At 46.0% G+C, this 20,545-nt stretch overlaps 1 protein-coding gene across 2 annotated transcripts in view; it reads left to right on the plus strand.

The window, feature by feature from the left end:
- The window catches only part of TECPR2 (tectonin beta-propeller repeat containing 2), a 60,999-nt gene that overhangs the window by 33,971 nt on the left and 6,483 nt on the right, over window positions 1-20,545 (plus strand). For both annotated transcript variants that reach the window (XM_044271569.1, XM_044271570.1), the window contains exons 10-17: window positions 832-1,015; window positions 1,208-1,381; window positions 1,874-2,054; window positions 2,914-3,055; window positions 3,184-3,424; window positions 4,611-4,700; window positions 8,890-9,123; window positions 18,726-18,874. In XM_044271569.1, coding sequence (XP_044127504.1) covers window positions 832-1,015; window positions 1,208-1,381; window positions 1,874-2,054; window positions 2,914-3,055; window positions 3,184-3,424; window positions 4,611-4,700; window positions 8,890-9,123; window positions 18,726-18,874 — 1,395 coding nt within the window. The remainder of the gene's footprint in view (window positions 1-831; window positions 1,016-1,207; window positions 1,382-1,873; window positions 2,055-2,913; window positions 3,056-3,183; window positions 3,425-4,610; window positions 4,701-8,889; window positions 9,124-18,725; window positions 18,875-20,545) is intronic.

The raw sequence follows: 20,545 nt of genomic DNA on the forward strand, positions 1-20,545 counted from the left end.
CCTTCTGAAAGAGGCCAAAGGAGAGTTAGTCCCCCCCCCCCCCTTTCATGTAGCCTGAAATGAGGATGCCATTAGAAATATACAATTTATCTGCAAACACAAGCATGTTGATAGCAAAATAGTTATGCCAATTGGAAAGCAGAGAGGAATGAAAAGAAATGTCGCTTCCTTAAGGCCCCAAAAAGTCGCTGCCTTAAAGGGATTTTATAATATTTTAAAGTCAACCTTGCTTCTGGAGTATTATCTGCAGTAATATGAGTAGTAGTGCACAAAAGGAGTCCAGATTGACATTTGTTTTCCTACTGACCCCCGTTTCCCGCTGTCAGTGCTGAAATCCACCGTCTGGACTGTTGTGCTGACACAATGGAGAGCGTTCATGTGCACAGCAGTCCAGATAGGCACATCTCTTACCGCCGACAGCCAAGGAACAGGGGGCAGTGGGAAAATAAAATGCAGAGATCTGGACTTATGTGCAATACTACTCGTGTATTACTGTAGGTAATAGTCCACGATCCTGGCGACTCCCATTAATACCAGTATCCGATAGGCGGGGGTCAGATACTCAGCACCCCCCACCAATCAGCTATTTGAGATGAACAGGAGTAACATCGTAGTAACCATTGTAATGTAGATTTAGTACCTACTTCCAGAGAAACAGCTGATCGGCAGGGTATCAAAATACTGGAGAACCCCTTTAAGTGGGTGTTTAGTCATTTCATCCTGAAGGCGGTGATTTTATTTTAAGTTTTCGTTATTGCCTCAGTCCCCTCCTCAAAGTGATTTGCCTCCATTTTAATCTATTGTATAACCTATTTCTGTGGCCTCTTTTAGCTGGCGGAGAGCTGGATGGTTTACTCAGGACCTGCTAGCGGCATCCTAAGCTTAGTCGTGTCTGAGAAGTACGTCTGGTGTCTGGACTACAAGGGGTCCCTGTACTGCAGTCCTCTGCCCGGAGCCGGCCTGCGATGGCAGAGGTTTGAAGACTCTGTCCAGCAGGTGGCAGTGTCGCCTTCAGGTTGGTCTGTCTGCACCCCACAGCATTATAACGAAGATAATTAATGCCAATGTAATCCTAGTACGAGTTTCACGCCTGCAGTAAAAATGTCTGTCTGCATTGCATGAATAGCAATTGCCTAACATATGACAAGTATTTGTCATATATTAGGCAAGCAGTTTATAAACATTGCGCAATCATTTCTGCGTGTAGGAAACCTGCTGTGGAAGATCGAGCAGAAGACGGACAAGGCCTTCGCTTGTGGGAAAGTGACCATTAAAGGGAAAAGACACTGGTACGAGGCTCTCCCTCAGGCCTCATTTGTAGCTCTGAGTGACGACACTGCCTGGATTATCAGAACGAATGGAGACTTGTACATACAGACAGGTATATAGGTACTTTCTGCTGTATTATCTGTGATGATGGTGCTGGTCTCCATCATTTCATAGGCTGTGTTGTCAACGCTATTGTATTACTAAAATACTACTGGGGTCATTTATTCAGACCGGCGTTAATAACCCTGCTCTGGAGCGTGATGCGCCTAAGTTATGCAGAAGCACCGGCCTCTACATAACTTAGCCGCATCCGCTGCCGGCATACAACCGCCTTAAATCTACGCCAACTTCCTTGCTAGCTCTACACCAAAAACTGGCACCGAAAATTATAAATGAGACGGGCCTGCCAGCCCGCCGCCTTCTCCCACGCTATGCCCCCATTTTTTTTTTTCTTAGAACTGGTGTACATGGCGTAGAAGGGGAATAAGTCTCAAATCACCTTTGAGACAAAATTTGCGCCAAATATACACCAAAAAGCGGCGTAGATTTGGTCATAAATGACCCTCTACATTTTATTTTAATGTTTGTTTGTTTTTTATACCAGGTCTCAGCGTGGATCGCCCGTGTGCCAGAGCCGTGAAAGTTGACTGCCCGTGCCCATTGTCTCAGATCACAGCCAGAAATAACGTGGTGTGGGCCCTCACTGAACAGCATGGCCTCCTGTACAGGGAAGGAGTTAGCAGCTTCTCTCCGGAGGGTGAAGTCTGGCAGTGCGACCTCATCAGGTAATGCTGCACACTACCGCTTAGACCTCATGTGCACGACCGTGTTTTGTGGTCCGCTAAACACTGATCCCGACTGCCTGCATGCCACCATTTTATTTATTTTAAATTCCTGTAGAAATGTCCTATCCTTGTCCTTTTGCTCCCCTGTGGAAATGAATAGGTCCACATTCAATCTGCCAAAAAATGCAGATCGGATACAGAGCAAAAATACGGTTGTGTGCATGAGAGGCCTTAGTTATAAATTGAATTGCATAGGTAATAATTTGTGTTATCGGCTGCAGACATGCTAAAATATAACAGCTGATAAGGACAGAGGTTGACTTGCACCATTTGAAGGTTGACGTGCACCAACCTCTTTTTAGCGCTCCTGCTGTCTATTAGAAGCAGGTCAGGTGCATTTCAGGACCCTGAGATGATGGGAACAACCTTATAAACCTCTTCAATCATCTTTTATGCGGCCTGCATAGAATTAAGGCAATGACTCTGCCTCTATTGGATCTATTTGGTCCCAAAATGTGCAAAAAGTGTCTGGTCATTTTTGGCCCCAGCACTCTGGTCCTTAAAGGGCTTGTCCCATCTCTAGGACCCTCTTATCTTGAAAACTGGGAACCAGCTCACGGTCAAAGTGGCCATGTTTGTGTGTGTGTGTCTCTCCCCATTCACTTCTAGAAGTCCAAAAATAGCTGAGTAACTGTGTTTGTCTATTTTTTTATTAAATGGAGAGAGCCACATAAGTGCGGCCACGTCTCCATTTTCAGTGTCTCGAGATGTGAAGTGTGCGTCCAGCCTCCACTGCTTAATATGTATTCTATTCCTTAACTTCCAGTATACCTGGTAAATACTCCTTTTACAATTCCAGTGAGAGACAAGCCCTGGAACCAGTCTGCGTGACGTTGGGGGATCAAGAGACCGTCTGGACATTGGACTCCAACGGCAACTTGTGGTTCAGAACTGGAGTCACCTCCAAAAAGCCTCAAGGAGAAGATGACCATTGGTGGCAAGTAGGCACTTTGTCTTTTCTAATCTTTAAGCTTTATGATGGTATAAGTTGATTTCATAATATTCAGCTGCCATGGGAGCAGAATTTTCCTTTACAACTAATGCCCGATTTTAATTTGTGGTATTACAGGTCAGCATCACAGACTACGTCGTCTTTGATCACTACACCCTGTTCCAAACCTTAATCCAGGCCACGCAGACGGTGGCCACAGTAGCCCAAGCGCCTGTAGAAAAAGTGGCTGATAAGCTTCGCATGACATTCTGGTCACAGCAGTCCCAGTGCCAGCCCAGTTTACTGGGGGTCAACAGCAGCGGCGTATGGATCACTTCAGGCAAAAACGAGTTTCACGTAGCAAAGGGGAACCTTGTAGGTGAGTGTCCTTTGACCTAATGGCTCTGTCGTGTACTGTGCGTTAGGACTGCTAAGCCACCATACACTGTAGGTAATTGATCGTCCAGCAGACAGCTCTTTCTCCCAGCTCCTTCTAATTTGTACAAGCTCGATTCGGCTCAGCGCTTCGGTGATTCCAGTTTGGAGAGGGGATTAATCTGCTGGCTCTCCTGTGAGAACAAAGGATTGAGCAGGTTGAAATCCATCTGCTCCATCCATAGTTCCCTCAACATCTGCTATCGGGGGAGAAGCAGGACACCCGTATACATATTAGATGATCAGCCCGTCCTGTAGAAATCTGCAAGTCTGGCCAGCATTTATCTAATAGGTATATTTATCAAAGGATAAACCCATGATGGAGCATGACCACTCAGAGCTTATAATTGTCTGAGAGTGCAGATGAAATCTCAGACTGAGAAATGAATGCTGTGCTCCTGAAGCCTCGGCATCACTATAAGAACTTCCTCTGGACGTTTGTAATGAAGTTGTCCCTTAAGGGGAATCTGTCACCAGTGACCTCCCTATCAGACTGTTTTCACAGACACTTAGCTATAGATCTCCAGATTAAAATGCAGTTTTTCTTTTGTTGATCGGAGGCTCCGTTCCCGCCTTATGATACTTTTTTCCTAATATGCAGATTAACCCTTTGGTGCAATGAGAGCATCACCATTTGTCTTGTTGCACCAAAGCTCCACTCCTTTCTGTGGCCAGCCCCTCCTTCCCTACTTTGATTGACAGGCTAGCCACAGATAGGAGTGGAACTTGGGTGCAACAAGAGCAACGTTGATGCCCTCGTTGCACCAAGGGTCTTATTTGCACTTTAAGAAGTAGTATCGTAGATTCTCTTTTTAAAAAGATTTTTCAGTATGATCTGCTAGAAATGTCTGATCAGCAGGATTGACAGATGTGTGGCTAGCAAAGTGAGAATGGCCACCCCCACCACTGACCAGATTTGTGGAGGTCTCGTGGTCTGTGTGCCATAAGAGCTGTTCATGCAAAAACCCCATTAAGCAGACCATACATCCAGTAAATGCTAACTGTAAGTATTCTATAATATGATATAATAAAGCGCATTCATATGGGTTTTTTTACACTTCCAGCTGGGTTGTGGGACAAGGCTAGTGATCTTTATAATCAGATTTATTTATTTTTGTATTTTTTTTCAGGCACATATTGGAATCACATAGTACCACGAGGTACGGCATCCACCACTAAATGGATAAATGTTTTCTCTTCTACTTCCCCAAGTGGAGAAGGTAAGCAGAAGACATTGGCAGGAATATCCTTTTATGGCTGTACAACTATGATGATAAACCTTTTTTAATATGAGAGGTTAAAGGGTTATTCCCATCTTACAAAGTGCATGTCGCTAGGACTGCATCCTTGTTTGATGTGGCTCTAGCCCTTGGGACCCCAACGATCCTGAGAATGAAGCTCTCTAAATAGGAGCCTTGCTGTGCAGGAAATAGATAAGACAACCGTGCTGCACTACACAAACACTGCATCCCCTTCATTCTTGATATCTATGGTGTCTCAGAGGTCAGAGCCACATTGAACATGGAGGTGCAGAATATCCCTTTTTAAAAGGGTTGTCACATTTCATATTATTCTTATAGAGCGATTTCATTCCATGGAGCTGTACATATGATAAGTGGGGCACATACATAATAAAAAACAATTGCACCAAGCATGAACAAGACGAGTTACAAACTGGTACAGAAGGAGAGAGGGCCCTGCCCGTGAGGGCTTACAATCTACATGGTATGGGAGAAGGACACAGTAGGTGCGGGTTCAGCTGGTCATGGCGGTATAGAGGCAGCAGGGTCACTGGTTGTAGGCTTGTCAGAAGAGGTGGGTTTTCAGGTTTCGAAGGATTCCAGTGTAGGTGAGAGTCTGATATGTTGGGGTAGAGAATTCCAGAGTGTGGGGGATGCACGGGAGAAATCTTGGAGTCGATTGTGGGAAGAGTAGAGAAGGAGATTACTTGTGGGGATCGGAGATTACTTGACGGGATATATCTGGAAAGTAGCTCAGAGATGCAGGGAGGGGACAGGTTGTGGACGGCCGTATATGTAGTCTTTAGCATTATAAACTGAATTCTCTGGGCAATGGGTAGTGGGGAACCAGTGAAGGGAAAGGCAGAGGAGTAACTGGGTGAGAGGTGGAATAACCGGCAGCTGAGTTGGAGGGGTGCTAGATGGAAGGCCACATAGGAGGATGTTACAGTAGTCTAGGTGGGAGATGATGAGGGTATCTACAAGAATTTTTTATATTTTTTTTGCCTACTCCTGGCCGAGGAATGCACTGATGCGGGAGATACTGTATTTTTGAGTTGGAGGCGGCAGGTGGTGGAAAGGGCTTGGGTTTGCATTTTGAAGGACCGGGCAGAATCCAAAGGTTTCTCTATCGCAGCGCACTTGGTTGACCAGAGAGTGTGTGCAGCCATTGATCGTGATAGGTCTGTTGGGGGTTTCAGTGAGATGGGAGAAAGATGATAAATTCTGTTTTATTCATGTTAAGTTTTAGGAAGCAAGAGGAGAAGAAGGGATTCTGGATAGTAAGGTGGTGATATCTGGACCAGAGAGGTAAATTTGTGTCATCCTCATAAGTTATACTGAAAGCAATGGGACTCTGAGGTGTCCCAAGCCAAAGGTGTAGATTGAGAAGAACAGGGGTCCTAGGATAGAGCCTTGAGGGAATGTGACGAGGAGGTGGTGTGACTGACCCTAAATGTTCGGTCTGTAAAGTATAATATAGGTCCTTCTAAAAAAATTAGCATATTGTGATAAAGTTCATTATTTTCTGTAATGTACTGATAAACCTTAGACTTTCATATATTTTAGATTCATTACACACAACTGAAGTAGTTCAAGCCTTTTATTGTTTTAATATTGATGATTTTGGCATACAGCTCATGAAAACCCAAAATTCCTATCTAAAAAAATTAGCATATCATGAAAAGGTTCTCTAAACGAGCTATTAACCTAATCATCTGAATCAACTAATTAACTCTAAACACCTGCAAAAGATTCCTGAGGCTTTTAAAAACTCCCAGCCTGGTTCATTACTCAAAACCGCAATCATGGGTAAGACTGCCGACCTGACTGCTGTCCAGAAGGCCATCATTGACACCCTCAAGCAAGAGGGTAAGACACAGAAAGACATGTCTGAAGGAATAGGCTGTTCCCAGAGGGCTGTATCAAGGCACCTCAGTGGGAAGTCTGTGGGAAGGAAAAAGTGTGGCAGAAAACGCTGCACAACGAGAAGAGGTGACCGGACCCTGAGGAAGATTGTGGAGAAGGACCGATTCCAGACCTTGGGGGACCTGCGGAAGCAGTGGACTGAGTCTGAAGTAGAAACATCCAGAGCCCCCGTGTACAGGCGTGTGCAGGAAATGGGCTACAGGTGCCGCATTCCCCAGAAACAGCGGCAGAAGCGCCTGACCTGGGCTACAGAGAAGCAGCACTGGACTGTTACATGTCATTCGGAAATCAAGGTGCCAGAGTCTGGAGGAAGACTGGGGAGAGGGAAATGCCAAAATGCCTGAAGTCCAGTGTCAAGTCCCCACAGTCAGTGATGGTCTGGGGGCCATGTCAGCTGCTGGTGTTGGTCCACTGTGTTTTATCAAGGGCAGGGTCAATGCAGCCGCTATCAGGAGATTGTGGAGCACTTCATGCTTCCATCTGCTGAAAAGCTTTATGGAGATGAAGATGTCATTTTTCAGCACGACCTGGCACCTGCTCACAGTGCCAAAACCACTGGTAACTGGTTTACTGACCATGGTATTACTGTGCTCAATTGGCCTGCCAACTCTCCTGACCTGAACCCCATAGAGAATCTGTGGGATATTGGGAAGAGAAAGTTGAGAGACGCAAGACCCAACACTCTGGATGAGCTTAAGGCCGCTATCGAAGCCTCCTGGGCCTCCATAACCCCTCAGCAGTGCCACAGGCTGATTGCCTCCATGCCACGCCGCATTGAAGCCTCCTGGGCCTCCATAACACCTCAGCAGTGCCACAGGCTGATTGCCTCCATGCCAGGCCGCATTGAAGCCTCCTGGGCCTCCATAACCCCTCAGCAGGGCCACAGGCTGATTGCCTCCATGCCACGCCGCATTGAAGCATCCTGGGCCTCCATAACACCTCAGCAGTGCCGCAGGCTGATGCCTCCATGCCACGCCGCATTGAAGCCTCCTGGGCCTCCATAACACCTCAGCAGTGCCACAGGCTGATGGCCTCCATGCCACGCCGCATTGAAGCCTCCTGGGCCTCCATAACACCTCAGCAGTGCCACAGGCTGATGGCCTCCATGCCACGCCGCATTGAAGCCTCCTGGGCCTCCATAACACCTCAGCAGTGCCACAGGCTGATTGCCTCCATGCCACGCCGCATTGAAGCTGTCATTTCTGCAAAAGGATTCCCGACCAAGTATTGAGTGCAGAACTGAACATCATTATTTGAAGGTTGACTTTTTTTGTATTAAAAACACTTTTTTTTCTTTTATTGGTCGGATGAAATATGCTAATTTTTTTAGATAGGAAATTTGGGTTTTCATGAGCTGTATGCCAAAATCATCAATATTAAAACAATAAAAGGCTTGAACTACTTCAGTTGTGTGTAATGAATCTAAAATATATGAAAGTCTAATGTTTATCAGTACATTACAGAAAATAATGAACTTTATCACAATATGCAAATTTTTTTAGAAGGACCTGTATGTGATCCGGGAGAGGGCCAGGTCCGTGATGAGACAGTTTGTAACAGAAGGGAGTGGTCTAATAACCTATTCCCTGGATACACCGGATGGGTAATCTGTCTGATCGCCGCGGTCGCCGCTGATCACCAGGGCAAGGGTCTTTCTTCCTCTGTTCGAATGGAGCAGCAGACACGTATATTTGCTGTTGCTCCATTCAACACTAAGGGACTGCCAGAGATAATGGAGTGACAGCGCACATGTGTGCCCACCATTTCATTCAAGTGGGGGAACACAGGCCTTCTTTCTAGCGATTTAGTGATTCCCTATCCTGTGTATAGCCTACAAGTTATAATAGGCCAAACAGTTTTAGGCCTCATGCACACAACTGCATTTTGGATCCACATTTTTTGCGGATTGCACACGTATTCATTCCTATTGGTCTGTAAAAAATAGACTCCACACGAATGTCATGTGTGTGCTATCTGTATCCGTGTGGCAGTTCTGTAAATTATAGAACATGTCCTATTCTTTACAAGTCTACCCAGTTCTAGTGACAGAAGTGAGAAAACTGCAGCGTGCACACGGGGACAGTGTCTGTATTCTGCAGAACCTTGGTTTGCCAAGTGCTTGAGGCCTAAGCATGACTAAACAGTTTTCCAGCATAACTAATGTACACCCAAGTCTGAAGAAATTGCAGAAGTTTTAAGATGAATGCAAGCTTGTGTCAATGTGGTAATGTCGCTTTTGCAGGAAATGTCCTATGGATTTCCCAAAGCAGAAAAGATCTCTTTTGCTTGAGTGACCTGACTGCTCCATATAGACCATCCACAGTCCAGCTTTCCCCAGACACGGAGATGATCCATGCGTCGGCCTGCGCGGATGCTGTGTGGGCTCTAGACAACCAGGGTGGGGTTCTTATCCGCACTCTCTCAAAGAATTGCCCTACTGGAATGCATTGGACAAAACTGGATTTGTCTCAGCTAGGTAAGTTTATTTGCATTATATCTCTTTCTGGAAAAGCTGGGTGACAACCCCTTTTTTAAGGGCTTCTGTCATCAGGAACATTATTATTAAACTGGCTGAACTTTTATTTCATGCAAATGAGCCTCTAGGAGCCCCGGGGGTGCTGCCCCTACTCTTAGAGGCTCCTTTCTCCCTCCGCTGGCCATATCCCCCTCATGCTGATTGACAGCCCCAGGTAGGATTCTGTGAACACTCGATCAGCATGAGGGAGAACAGGGCCCCTAGGACTAGAAGCAAACCCCCCCCCAACCCCCATTGCTCCTAGAGGCTCATTTGCATAAAATAAGTCACAAAACAGAGGCACATAGAAAAGAGACAGACTGTTAGTTTAAGCTGACATTAGTGCAACTGCCGCCACAAGGAGTCCACACTATTAGTTGTGTCGCTGCTTGGTTCGTAATTACAAGGGTTAACTGCCAATACCCTATGTTACAAGAAACTAATTGGCTTCTTTGACTAACCAGCGCTGACATAAAACAAATCCAAAGAATACACGAAATGCAACCGGTACTTGCCGTTGGTGATCTGGTCTGAGTCCTGTTCCGGTTTATTTCAGTTTCAATTTTGCAAAGAGATATAGAAGATGGTGCAATCTTCAGCTTCCTCCTTCCCAAGCGCGCGGCTCCGGCCGATAGCTTGCGTGCACGAGGACAAGCCGCACTGCTGTTCACAGGAGCACGGGGGCGTTGCCGTTACACTTGGAGGCTCTGCTCTCTCTGCAACTGCCGAGCCCTCTGCACGTTGTTTGACAAGACCAGGCAGTAAAAACCTCTAAGCTGGCCCTGTTAGTGAGAGAGCAGAGCCTTTAGGTCAGGGATGGCCAACCTGTGCCTCTCCAGCTGTTGTAAGACTACAATTCCCACCATGCCCTGCTGTAGGCTGATAGCTGTAGGCAGCCTGCGCATGCTGGGAGTTGTAGTTTTGCAACAGCTGGATAGCCACAGGTTGGCTATCCCTGCTCTAGGTGTAAGGCTACATTCACACGTCAGTATTTTTCTATATCCCGAATTTCGGTCCGTTTTTTTGCGGATCCGTTGTTCCTGAAAATGTTTCCGTATGTCGTCCGTTTTTTGCGGATCCGCAAAAAACAGAAACATGTATAAATTTCAATAAGCAAATAAAGTTGTTTGGATTTCTTTGAAAAAAAAGTGAAATAAAAAAGTTTGTTTGCAGGATTTAATTTCCAGGAACGGAATCCGCATAAAACGGATGAAATACGTAATGACATACGAATGTCTTCCGTTTTTTGCGGATCCATTGACTTTGTATTGTACCAGGATCCGATTTTTGCGGAAAAGAATAGGACATGTTTTATATTTTTTCGGACATGCGGAACGGAACAACGGAAACGGACAGCACACATTGTGCTGTCCGATTTCTTTCAGGACCCATTGAAAATGAATAGGTCCCGATCTGTTCCGCAAAAAACGGAACAGATCAGGAAAGAAAAAACGGACGTGTGAATGGACTCTAATGGTAACTCCCCCGTTGCTCCTAGAGGCTCATTTGCATTTATTAAAACCTCACTTTTCTCAGCAGTGCGGGCACATATGAACATGGGACCAACACGGATGCCTTCAGCTGCCAAGTGCACATGTAACAGGTCAGCCGGTGTCATAGGGACAAATAGGACAGATGCCCTTTAACAATATGATTGAAAAAATAACAGCTGTCCAGTTGTGTAGTGAAATTTATTGGATTACAGGAAATTTTGATTATCATTATGTCTCATATAATCTGCATCTGGATTAATAAAATGTCCGGATTAACTATTAGTTTGGATTCTGACGATGGCAGATTTCCTCCTGACTTCTATTACCCTGGAGGACGCACCAGCTGCATGTTGTCCTCTGTAAACGCGGTATCTGGCCGTTGCCATCAGGCGGCTATATCTGTAGCGTGACATTCGTGTAAGGTTACGCTATCAGTGTTAGGACGTCTAAACTTAGAGCGCCCGCTTCGCACGGAGCGGCAGATGTCGTTGTCGTGGTTACACGGCGCCCCAGAAAGCCGTGCCTAGGTGTCTCCTGCAGACGAGGTTTTGTATTGGAGAATGGGTGTCACAGAATGTACCCGTTAGAGGAGCACAGGACAGACACTCAGCTTTGTAAGTGATATTCAATGCCACCCGGTCGGCCAGTGACGTCCGTCCGACATATTTCAACAGCTGGAGACTCGTGTGACAGCGATAACTTGGACAGGTCACACGTAGCTGCGAGGCCCCGTCCACTGGGGACGGCCGCGGCTTAATGTCAGCCCTGGAATGTTGTCTTTAAGGGCTTAATGATTTACGGTCTCCATATGTTTTTGTTTTTGTTTTGCTGTTCTACAGCTCGGAGGAAGTTAAAAGCGGTTGCACCTCTGTTGCCATTTTTTTTTTGTCTTTCCATCTTTGCCTATAAAATGATGAAGTAGATTTTCTTAAAGGGTCTCTTCCAAACGGCATGTAAATGCTGGGTCACATGTCACCGCTGAGGCCGGCTTATTGGCTGCAGCAGCACATGGGACCCCCGTCTTTACCCTGGCTGGAAGTAAACTACAAGATGGCCGAATGGAGCTAGGGCGGTGGTGAGCAGGTGAGTATGGTGTGTTTTTTTTTTATTTTATTTTTTTCCCTATTCGGTACCACACGCTCCAGGGGCCATTTAGAAAGTGCCATAAACCTGGAAAACCCCTTTAAAATATTTCTTATGGAGAAGATTTCGTTCAGTCTTCCTAACACAGTAAAGCCAGTTAGATATATGCAATAATTACGTTTTTCCAATAGAGTTTAGCTCTAGAAAATCCAGTATATAATATATAACAATACTCTTAAGTTGCATGCATTTTTATTTTTTCTCCCTGGCCATATCGGATTTTCGTTCCTCCAAAAACTGACGCTTGCTAAACCGATGTGTATTCAGTTTCTTTTTCCTTTTGCCCTTATTTATAGGAGGGGATATTCTCCTCTGCAAAAACTGACTAGAATAAGACCCTTGGCGAGACGTGTAAAAAGCGCATGTGTGTATGGCCCCACTGAATGGTAGGGGTCAATGTGCTGTCCGTTATAAAAACGGAGATGGCACCCTGCAAAAAAAAAAGAAATGAGTGAGGCCATAAAATAGGGAATAATATGAATCATTCGCAGTTTGACGCTTGCATGCTCTGCTGCCAGTACCTTGTACTTGGACACTCGTATTTCAGAGTTGAGCATAGGTCAGCATGGTTCCTCGGTAACAGATTTTGCAAGCAGCGGACGGGCCAAGTTCCTGTTACCCGACAGCAGATATCCTGTGTCTCTAAACAGCTCTGCTGTAGGGTAACAGGATCTCTGCGTGTTCACTGCCGGCATGCCAGGAGCGGAGCCGCAGCATTAATACCACGCACACGCAGCATGAGCTATTTCTGCTTCACACATCTTCCCGCCACATCTCCCACCTGCATCCATAGGCGGCTGGGCAGCGATCTGGACTCGTCGTCGGGCTGTTTTCAGTTTTGCCTCTGGCCCTTCTCTCCCCCACCATTGTGTGCAGAGCCGATCCCTGGGATTGGAATATGATCTCGTTTGTTTGGGGTGCGGCCTCTGTAGGTAACCGGTGGAGAGGGATCTTTGATCTGTTTAGATGGAGATCTGTGCATTGTCTGCTTCTCGTAAGACTCTGTCCCTTTTTTCAGGGATGTGTTAGGGTTACTTGGAAACCAAGAACATGAATGCAATGGTGGCTGGACTCTCGCTTGTGTCAACATTCCTGGCACGATGACCGCAATTCTTTTGAATATTTGTCCTAAGGTTTTTTTTTTTTGTTTTGTTTTTTTTTCACAACAATATTGCAATTAGTTACGGGGCTCTTACGCTCTTTTGGGAACAGATTAGTGACCGCTCCAACAATGATTAAGGTGATGGCGGGAGACGCAAGGGGTGCAGTTGTCTGTACATTTGCCTAAGCCGCCAGACCACCCATTCTCCCGTCTGCACCTTCTACTATCTATCTATCCGTAACCTCACACAGTCCATGGTACGTTTATGCAAAAGTGAAAATGAACGTACCCAAAGACCTGCCTTATGTGTCTGTAGCAGCGATGGGTGGAACGATCCATTTTTCCTGTGTTAAGTGCGACTGTTTCCCTTTTTTAGTGGCCGGTTCTCACTCTGGATTGCCGGACCCTTTTTTCCAGGGGGTAGTTGTCCCTTAGGTAAAACCTATCCAACCTGTGTGACTTTTTTCATACGAATACCATGAATATCTATAGCTAAAATACTCCTTTGACTATGACTAATGGATAACCTGTTGTCCTGCACGCCTCGATTGGCCTCCGTATGGACCCCCACTGCTGCCATCTTTTTCTCTGTTTCAGCTGGGTCCATAAATGCTAATTACACTCAGTTATGGGCTCTACCAGTGCGCATTCCAGGACTGTATATGCCGACTCCTGCTTGGTTCCCCGCAGCCAGACCTTTTTGTTGATCGGCCTCCCAGGAATTCTGGGGGGTGACAATCCAGAAATGATATCTTAGTTACAGAGTCCTAGGGCATTGCTTCTAGAAGTCTTGTTGGATTGGGTGGGTTCATGGCTCTCGACTGTATGGTCAAAGCGGCTTCAGACCCCCCTGAGATCGACACTGCGGCCCCCCTGAGATTGGCGCTTACTGTAGAGCTATTTCTAAAGTCCCAGAAAAATCTTTTAACCCATAGTTCATTGCCTGGCGCCATGCTTGCTGCAGTTAGCGGGTATAGGGTCTAGTCGCTGTTTTTCAGTTTTTGCTTCCCCGTGTTTAAAGGGGTTGTCTCTCCTCAAACATTGGGGGCCTATCTCTCTAGGATACGTCACCAATATCAGATAGGCGCAGCCGGTCTGGGACCCACTCCTATCTCTAGAACTAAGCTCCCGAAGAGAACTAGAGCGCACAGCACAGGCGCGGCCGCTCTCCATTCATTATAGAAGTGCTGAAAATAATCAAGCTATTTCCAACAGTTTCATGGAAGCGAAAGGAGCGGTGGGCGCGGTGCACGTTCGGTTTATTTCTGTGGCACTTCTGAAAATAGCTGAGCACGCCGCTCTATTCTTTGTGCTCCCATAGAAATGAATGTTGGGTGGCTGTGTGCGCGTGGTGCGCTCTCCTGGACATCGGGTGCTCCATTCTAGAAAAAGGTCTGGATCCCAGCTCTGGGACCCGCACCTATCTGACATTGGTGGCCTATCCTAGTGATAAGTCGCCAATGGTCGAGGTGATGCAACCCCTTTAAGCGGCCATTTACTTTCATTGGCATGGCTGTATAAGGCCTACTTTTATGCGGGAGAATCTGGATTTTGTTTGTGCTGTTTGAGAGCACATATGGTTTTTATATATTTTATTTTTTATTATTTTTTATTCCCCCTTGCGTCGCATATCTAGAAAAGGCAATTTTTGATTTTTTTTTTTTTTAACTTGTTTATAGTGTACATATTATTCAGATTATTTTTGTTGTGTGGATGCCTAATAAGTATTTTTTTGTTTTTTTGGCTTTTTCGTATGCACAATAAAATGTATTTGCAAAATAGCTTTTTTTAAAAACATTTTTTTTACATTTTTATTTATTATTTTTATTTAAATCCCATTGAGGAATTACTGTCTCTTATAAAAAAAAATTATATATTTAATGCTTACAATGTATTCGAATATTCCGGTATGCTTATGCTTTGTGGCTCTACGGCACCGGCTGTGGTTAAGGTAACACAGGTTCAGTGGCGACTCTAGGAACAATATATAGGGGGGGCACAAAGATACCACAGTCAAAAATGGGGGGGCACAAACAAAATAAGTATATATCAATAAGATTACAAAATACGAGTGAATTGCGATATGCAGGGATACAGTTATAATAAAGCAATTTACTTACAAAAGAAGCTATTCAGTCGTCTGCTGTGCTGTCCTCTGCTTGCTTCCACGGATTCTTTCCCCTTCTTTCTGTCTCTCGTCAGTGCACAGGCACACTGTTATGGTGGATCTGTGGAAGACACACTGTTATGGGGGCATCTGTGGATGACACATTATGCCTCTCATTAGCCCTCATTATGCCTCTCATATCAGCCCCCATATCAGCCCTTATGCCTCATTAGCTCCCATATCAGCCCTTATGCCTCATTAGCCCCCATATCAGCCCTTATGCCTCATTAGCCCCCATATCAGCCCTTATGCCTCTTATTAGCCCCCATTATGCCTCTTATTAGCCCCATTATGCCTCTTATTAGCCCCCATATGCCTCCTATTAGCCCCCATATGCCTCCAATTAGCCCCCATATGCCTATTAGCCCCCATATGCCTCCTATTAGCCTCCAATTAGCCCCCATATGCCTCCAATTAGCCCCCATATGCCTCCAATTAGCCCCCATATGCCTCCTATTAGCCCCCATATGCCTCCTATTAGCCCCCATATGCCTCCTATTAGCCCCATATGCCTCCTATTAGCCCCCATATGCCTCCTATGACCCCCATATGCCTCCTATTAGCCCCCATATGCCTCCTATTAGCCCCCATATGCCTCCTATTAGCCCCCATATGCCTCCTATTAGCCCCCATATGCCTCCTATTAGCCCCCATATGCCTCCTATTAGCCCCCATATGCCTCCTATTAGCCCCCATATGCCTCCTATTAGCCCCCATATGCCTCCTATTAGCCCCCATATGCCTCCTATTAGCCCCCATATGCCTCCTATTAGCCCCCATATGCCTCCTATTAGCCCCCATATGCCTCCAATTAGCCCCCATATGCCTCCAATTAGCCCCCATATGCCTCCAATTAGCCCCCATATGCCTCCAATTAGCCCCCATATGCCTCCAATTAGCCCCCATATGCCTCCAATTAGCCCCCATATGCCTCCAATTAGCCCCCATATGCCTCCAATTAGCCCCCATATGCCTCCAATTAGCCCCCATATGCCTCCAATTAGCCCCCATATGCCTCCAATTAGCCCCATATGCCTCCAATTAGCCCCCATATGCCTCCAATTAGCCCCATATGCCTCCAATTAGCCCCATATGCCTCCAATTAGCCCCATATGCCTCCTATTAGCCCCAAATATGCCTCCAATTAGCCCCAAATATGCCTCCAATTAGCCCCAAATATGCCTCCAATTAGCCCCAAATATGCCTCCAATTAGCCCCAAATATGCCTCCAATTAGCCCCATATATGCCTCCAATTAGCCCCCAAATATGCCTCCAAATGCCCCATATGGCTCCAATTAGCCCTTATATGCCTCCTATTAGCCCCCATAATGCCCCCAGCAGCCACATTTTTTATAAAATAAAAAATAAAAACACTTACCTCTCCTGTTCCTGGACGGACGCCGCCTGCCATTTTCTCCTCAGTCGACTGTGCTCTAAACTGGCGCGCACAGCGTGAGGTCACAGAGCGCCCTCACGCTGTGTGCAGCCCTGCACAGCCGACAGCCGAGGACCAGGAAGTGGTGAGTACAGAGCGTTCACCACTTCCTGGTCCTTCGGTACTAATGAGCGCTTCCATAATGGAAGCGCTCATTAGTATTCACTCTGGGGAATCAGCGGGGGGGGGGGCACCCGGGGGGGCAAGGGACAACATAGGGGGGGCAATTGCCCCCCCTCTAGCGACGCCACTACACAGGTTACTGTACTTATAGCCCTTGGGTCCGTTGTAGGTCCCCTGGGATGACTGCAGAGGGCTTACCCAACCTCTGATCAGATCACTGGGACCCAATCAGAGGAGGAAATCCCATGTGACCATGCTGTGGTCATAGACTGGCAATGAAAGGTTTAATAGCCAGGATGGGAGCTTTCTCTGACCCAGACAGTGGAGAGAGAGAGGCTCCTCTGAGAACCGGAGCTGTTAGGTACAGTTGGTTTGTAGAGTCGGGGTGCTCACAGAAGCAAGTGGCACCTTCTGAAACGGTGACAACAAAAGGCAGAGGTCATGAAGGGGATATACACTGGGAAAATGCTGAAGATCCTCCATATAGATGTGTATGTACATACAGTCCTGATCAAAGTTTAAGACCACTTGAAAAATGGCAAAAAATCCTATTTAGCATGGCTGGATCTTAACAAGGTTCCAAGTAGAGCTTCAGCATGCAACAAGAAGAGATGGGAGTGAGACATAGATTTTTTTTTTCAGCATTCAATTAATTGAAAATAACGATTAAACTGAAACAGGCTGTTTTTCAGCTGATCCAAATTTTAGGACCACATGCCGTTAAAAGGCCAAATCTGTGCAAAGATGTGGATTAATTGTCATTTTCTGTCAGGTAGTCACACGTTGTGATGGCAAAGGCAAAAAAACTCTCCCTTTTTGAACGTGGTCGGGTTGTTGAACTGCATAAGCAGGGTCTCTCACAGCGCGCCATCGCTGCTGAGGTGGGACGCAGTAAGACAGTCATTTGGAATTTCTTAAATGATCCTGAGGGTTATGGAACAAAAAAGTCAAGTGTTAGACCCAAAAAATGTCACCAGCACTGAGCCGGAGGATCCAATTGGCTGTCCGTCAAGACACTGGACGATCCTCGACCCAAATTAGGGCCCTTACTGGTGCTGACTGCAGCCCCATACCCATCAGACGGCATCTGAGACTGAAGGGCTTCAAAAACAAAAAGCGTCTTCAAAGACCTCGTCTCCTTGAACGCCACAGAACTGCTCGTTTGGACTTTGCAAGAGAGCACCGAACATGAGACATTCAAAGGTGGAAGAAAGTTTTATTCTCTGAGATTTTTTTTATTTATTATTTTTTTTTTACCTTGATGGTCCTGATGGTTTCCAACGTTACTGGCATGACAAGCAGATCCCACCTGAGATGTTTTCTACGCGCCACAGTGGAGGGGGCGCCATAATGGTCTGGGGTGCTTTTTCCTTCAGTGGAACAATGGAGCTTCAGGAAGTGCAGGGGCCTCAAACGGCCGCTGGCTATGTCCAGATGTTGCAGAGAGCATTCCTCATGACTGAGGGCCCTCGTCTGTGTGGTAACAACTGGGTTTTTCGACAGGACAACGCTACAGTACACAATGCCCGCAGGACAAGGGACTTCTTCCAGGAGAATAACATCACTCTTTTTTGGCCCATCCTGCGAGTTCCCCTGATCTAAATCCAATTGAGGACCTTTGGGGATGGATGGCAAGGGAAGTTTACAAAAATGGACAACAGTTGCAGACAGTAGATGGCCTTCGTGCGGCCGTCTTCACCACTGGGAGAAATGTTCCCACTCACCTCATGGAAAAGCTTGCATCAAGCATGCCGAAACAATAACGGCGGAGCTACTCATTACTGAGCTCATGTTTGGAAGTTGGATTTCTGTTTTGGGGGGTTTAGTTTGTTTTTGGAGGTGTGGTCCTAAACTTTTGATCAGCTGAAAAACAGCCTGTTTCAGTTTATTCGTTGTTTTCATTACATTGAATGCTTAAAAACTGTTTTGTCTCACTCCCATTTCTTCTTGTTGCATGTCGAAGCTCTACTTGGAACCTTGTTAGGATCCAGCCATGCTAAAAAGGATTTTTTCAAGTGGTCTTAAACTTTTGATCAGGACTGTATATATTTTATGCTGCACGATGTCTAATGAACCCACATATTCTCTGCTCTGCGCAGGTCCGGTCAAGCTGTGCAGTCTGTCCTGCGGCAACCAGCACGTCTGGGCGTGTGACACCAGCGGAGTCATTTACTTCCGAGTGGGGACCCAGCCGCTCAATCCAAGTATGATGCTGCCTGCATGGATCATGATTGAGCCCCCGATACAGGTAATAACAGGGCATTGGTTCTTTGTCCAACCTATTAAACAGTTTGTCCAGGATTTGAAGAATACGGCTGCTTTAAGAGGGAAAAATGTGCCACCCCGTCCATGGGTTGTCCGATATTACAGCTCCATTGACGTGAATGTAGCTGAGCTGCAATACCACACACAGCCTGTGGACAGGTAGGGCAATGTTTAAAAAAAAAAAAAAAAAGCAGCCATGTTTTTCTGATTCTGGACTAAACCCATTTTAGATGCATATAAGCATAAGAGAGCAGAACTCCGGCAGTGTGCATGTGCTGAGATAAATGGCTGCCAAACATATCGGGCACCACTTATCTTCCAGGAAACAAAGTCCGTCCGATGCATAAGGTAAAGGACTGTTGGGCTGTCCCTACAGTCCACTGGTATTTTAACCCGACACTGACAGAAAGCAGAGTTCTTGACAATGGCAAGGAATTTGAAATCAAAACAGGTTTTGAGATTTGCAGGACTCTTCATTATACAATTGACAAAGAAGTTGTGCATGATTAGAATAAACATTGCCGCCTTCTTCCAGAAACAGCGCCACACCAGTCTACAGGTTATGTGCGGTATTGCTGCTCAGTCTCGCACACTGCAGTGGAGCTGAGCTGCAAAACCAGACACTACCTGTGCACAGGTGTAGTGACCACTTCTTTTTTCTATCCCTGTGCATCACATATTGATAACCTATCCCAAGGATATTTCATCAATATTTAAAGAGTAGCTAAACTTTTAATTCAACTTTTAAATTTTTTTTTTTAATATCCCAACGCCCTAAAATATTTTTTTCTAATATACTATGGATTTTGCCTTTTTTTTTTTTTTTTACTAAATTGGCACCAAAAATCCAGATTTTATTTATTTTTCTCTAAATTGCTTTAAATTCTCTATTTGCATGTCGCTGACTGTAGAAATGGGGCGGGAGCACACATTGCTGCTCCTGCCTGTGCCCCTTCTGGCATACCAAAAACCATGTGCTATGCCAGGATAAACTAAGCTGAGCGGGCACAGGCAGGAGCTCGCTCCGCTAATCCCGACACACAAAAAGTTTGAATAAGAGTTTAGTTACTTCTTAAGTCCCGGCAAACCCCTTCAAGCTTTATGTACATACACCCCTGCCAGTATTTCCTGCTCACATTTTGCATTTTTGATATGGAAATTGGATGTGTGTATATAAGGAACGGATGGGGAAGAAATAGTATTTGCATCCAGAAAGCGCAGCACCGAGCCGACGCGCTCTGCCTCACAACACATTAAAGTATTCCGAGAATCTGCACCCAGCTGGCGGCATACTTTCCACATGACCCCCGCATCATACCTGATGTAATGCAGAGATCTTCTGGAGAATCGCAGAACTGTGTATAAACACCAGTGATGGCTGCTAAATATAACCGTAACCTCAAATGGTGCTCGCAGGAAAGACCCGAGCTGGCCATGTCTGCCGACTGCTGCCTCCGGGGATATTAAAGGGACACAGCGACCAAGGTCTCTGCTTGCTGACAGTGAAAGGAAATGTTTTTGCTTACATCCTTAGTCTTACTTGCACCGCTGAGGATTTGTTGCAATGTACCTGTGAATCTGCACCTCTAGAGTCCTTGCCATGGGTAGGTTTAGGCACGTGCGCCTTTGCTGTGGCTCTCGCAAATGTGGCATG

Source organism: Bufo gargarizans, chromosome 11 (assembly GCF_014858855.1).
Source record: "Bufo gargarizans isolate SCDJY-AF-19 chromosome 11, ASM1485885v1, whole genome shotgun sequence".
Classification (NCBI taxonomy): Eukaryota; Metazoa; Chordata; class Amphibia; order Anura; family Bufonidae; genus Bufo; species Bufo gargarizans.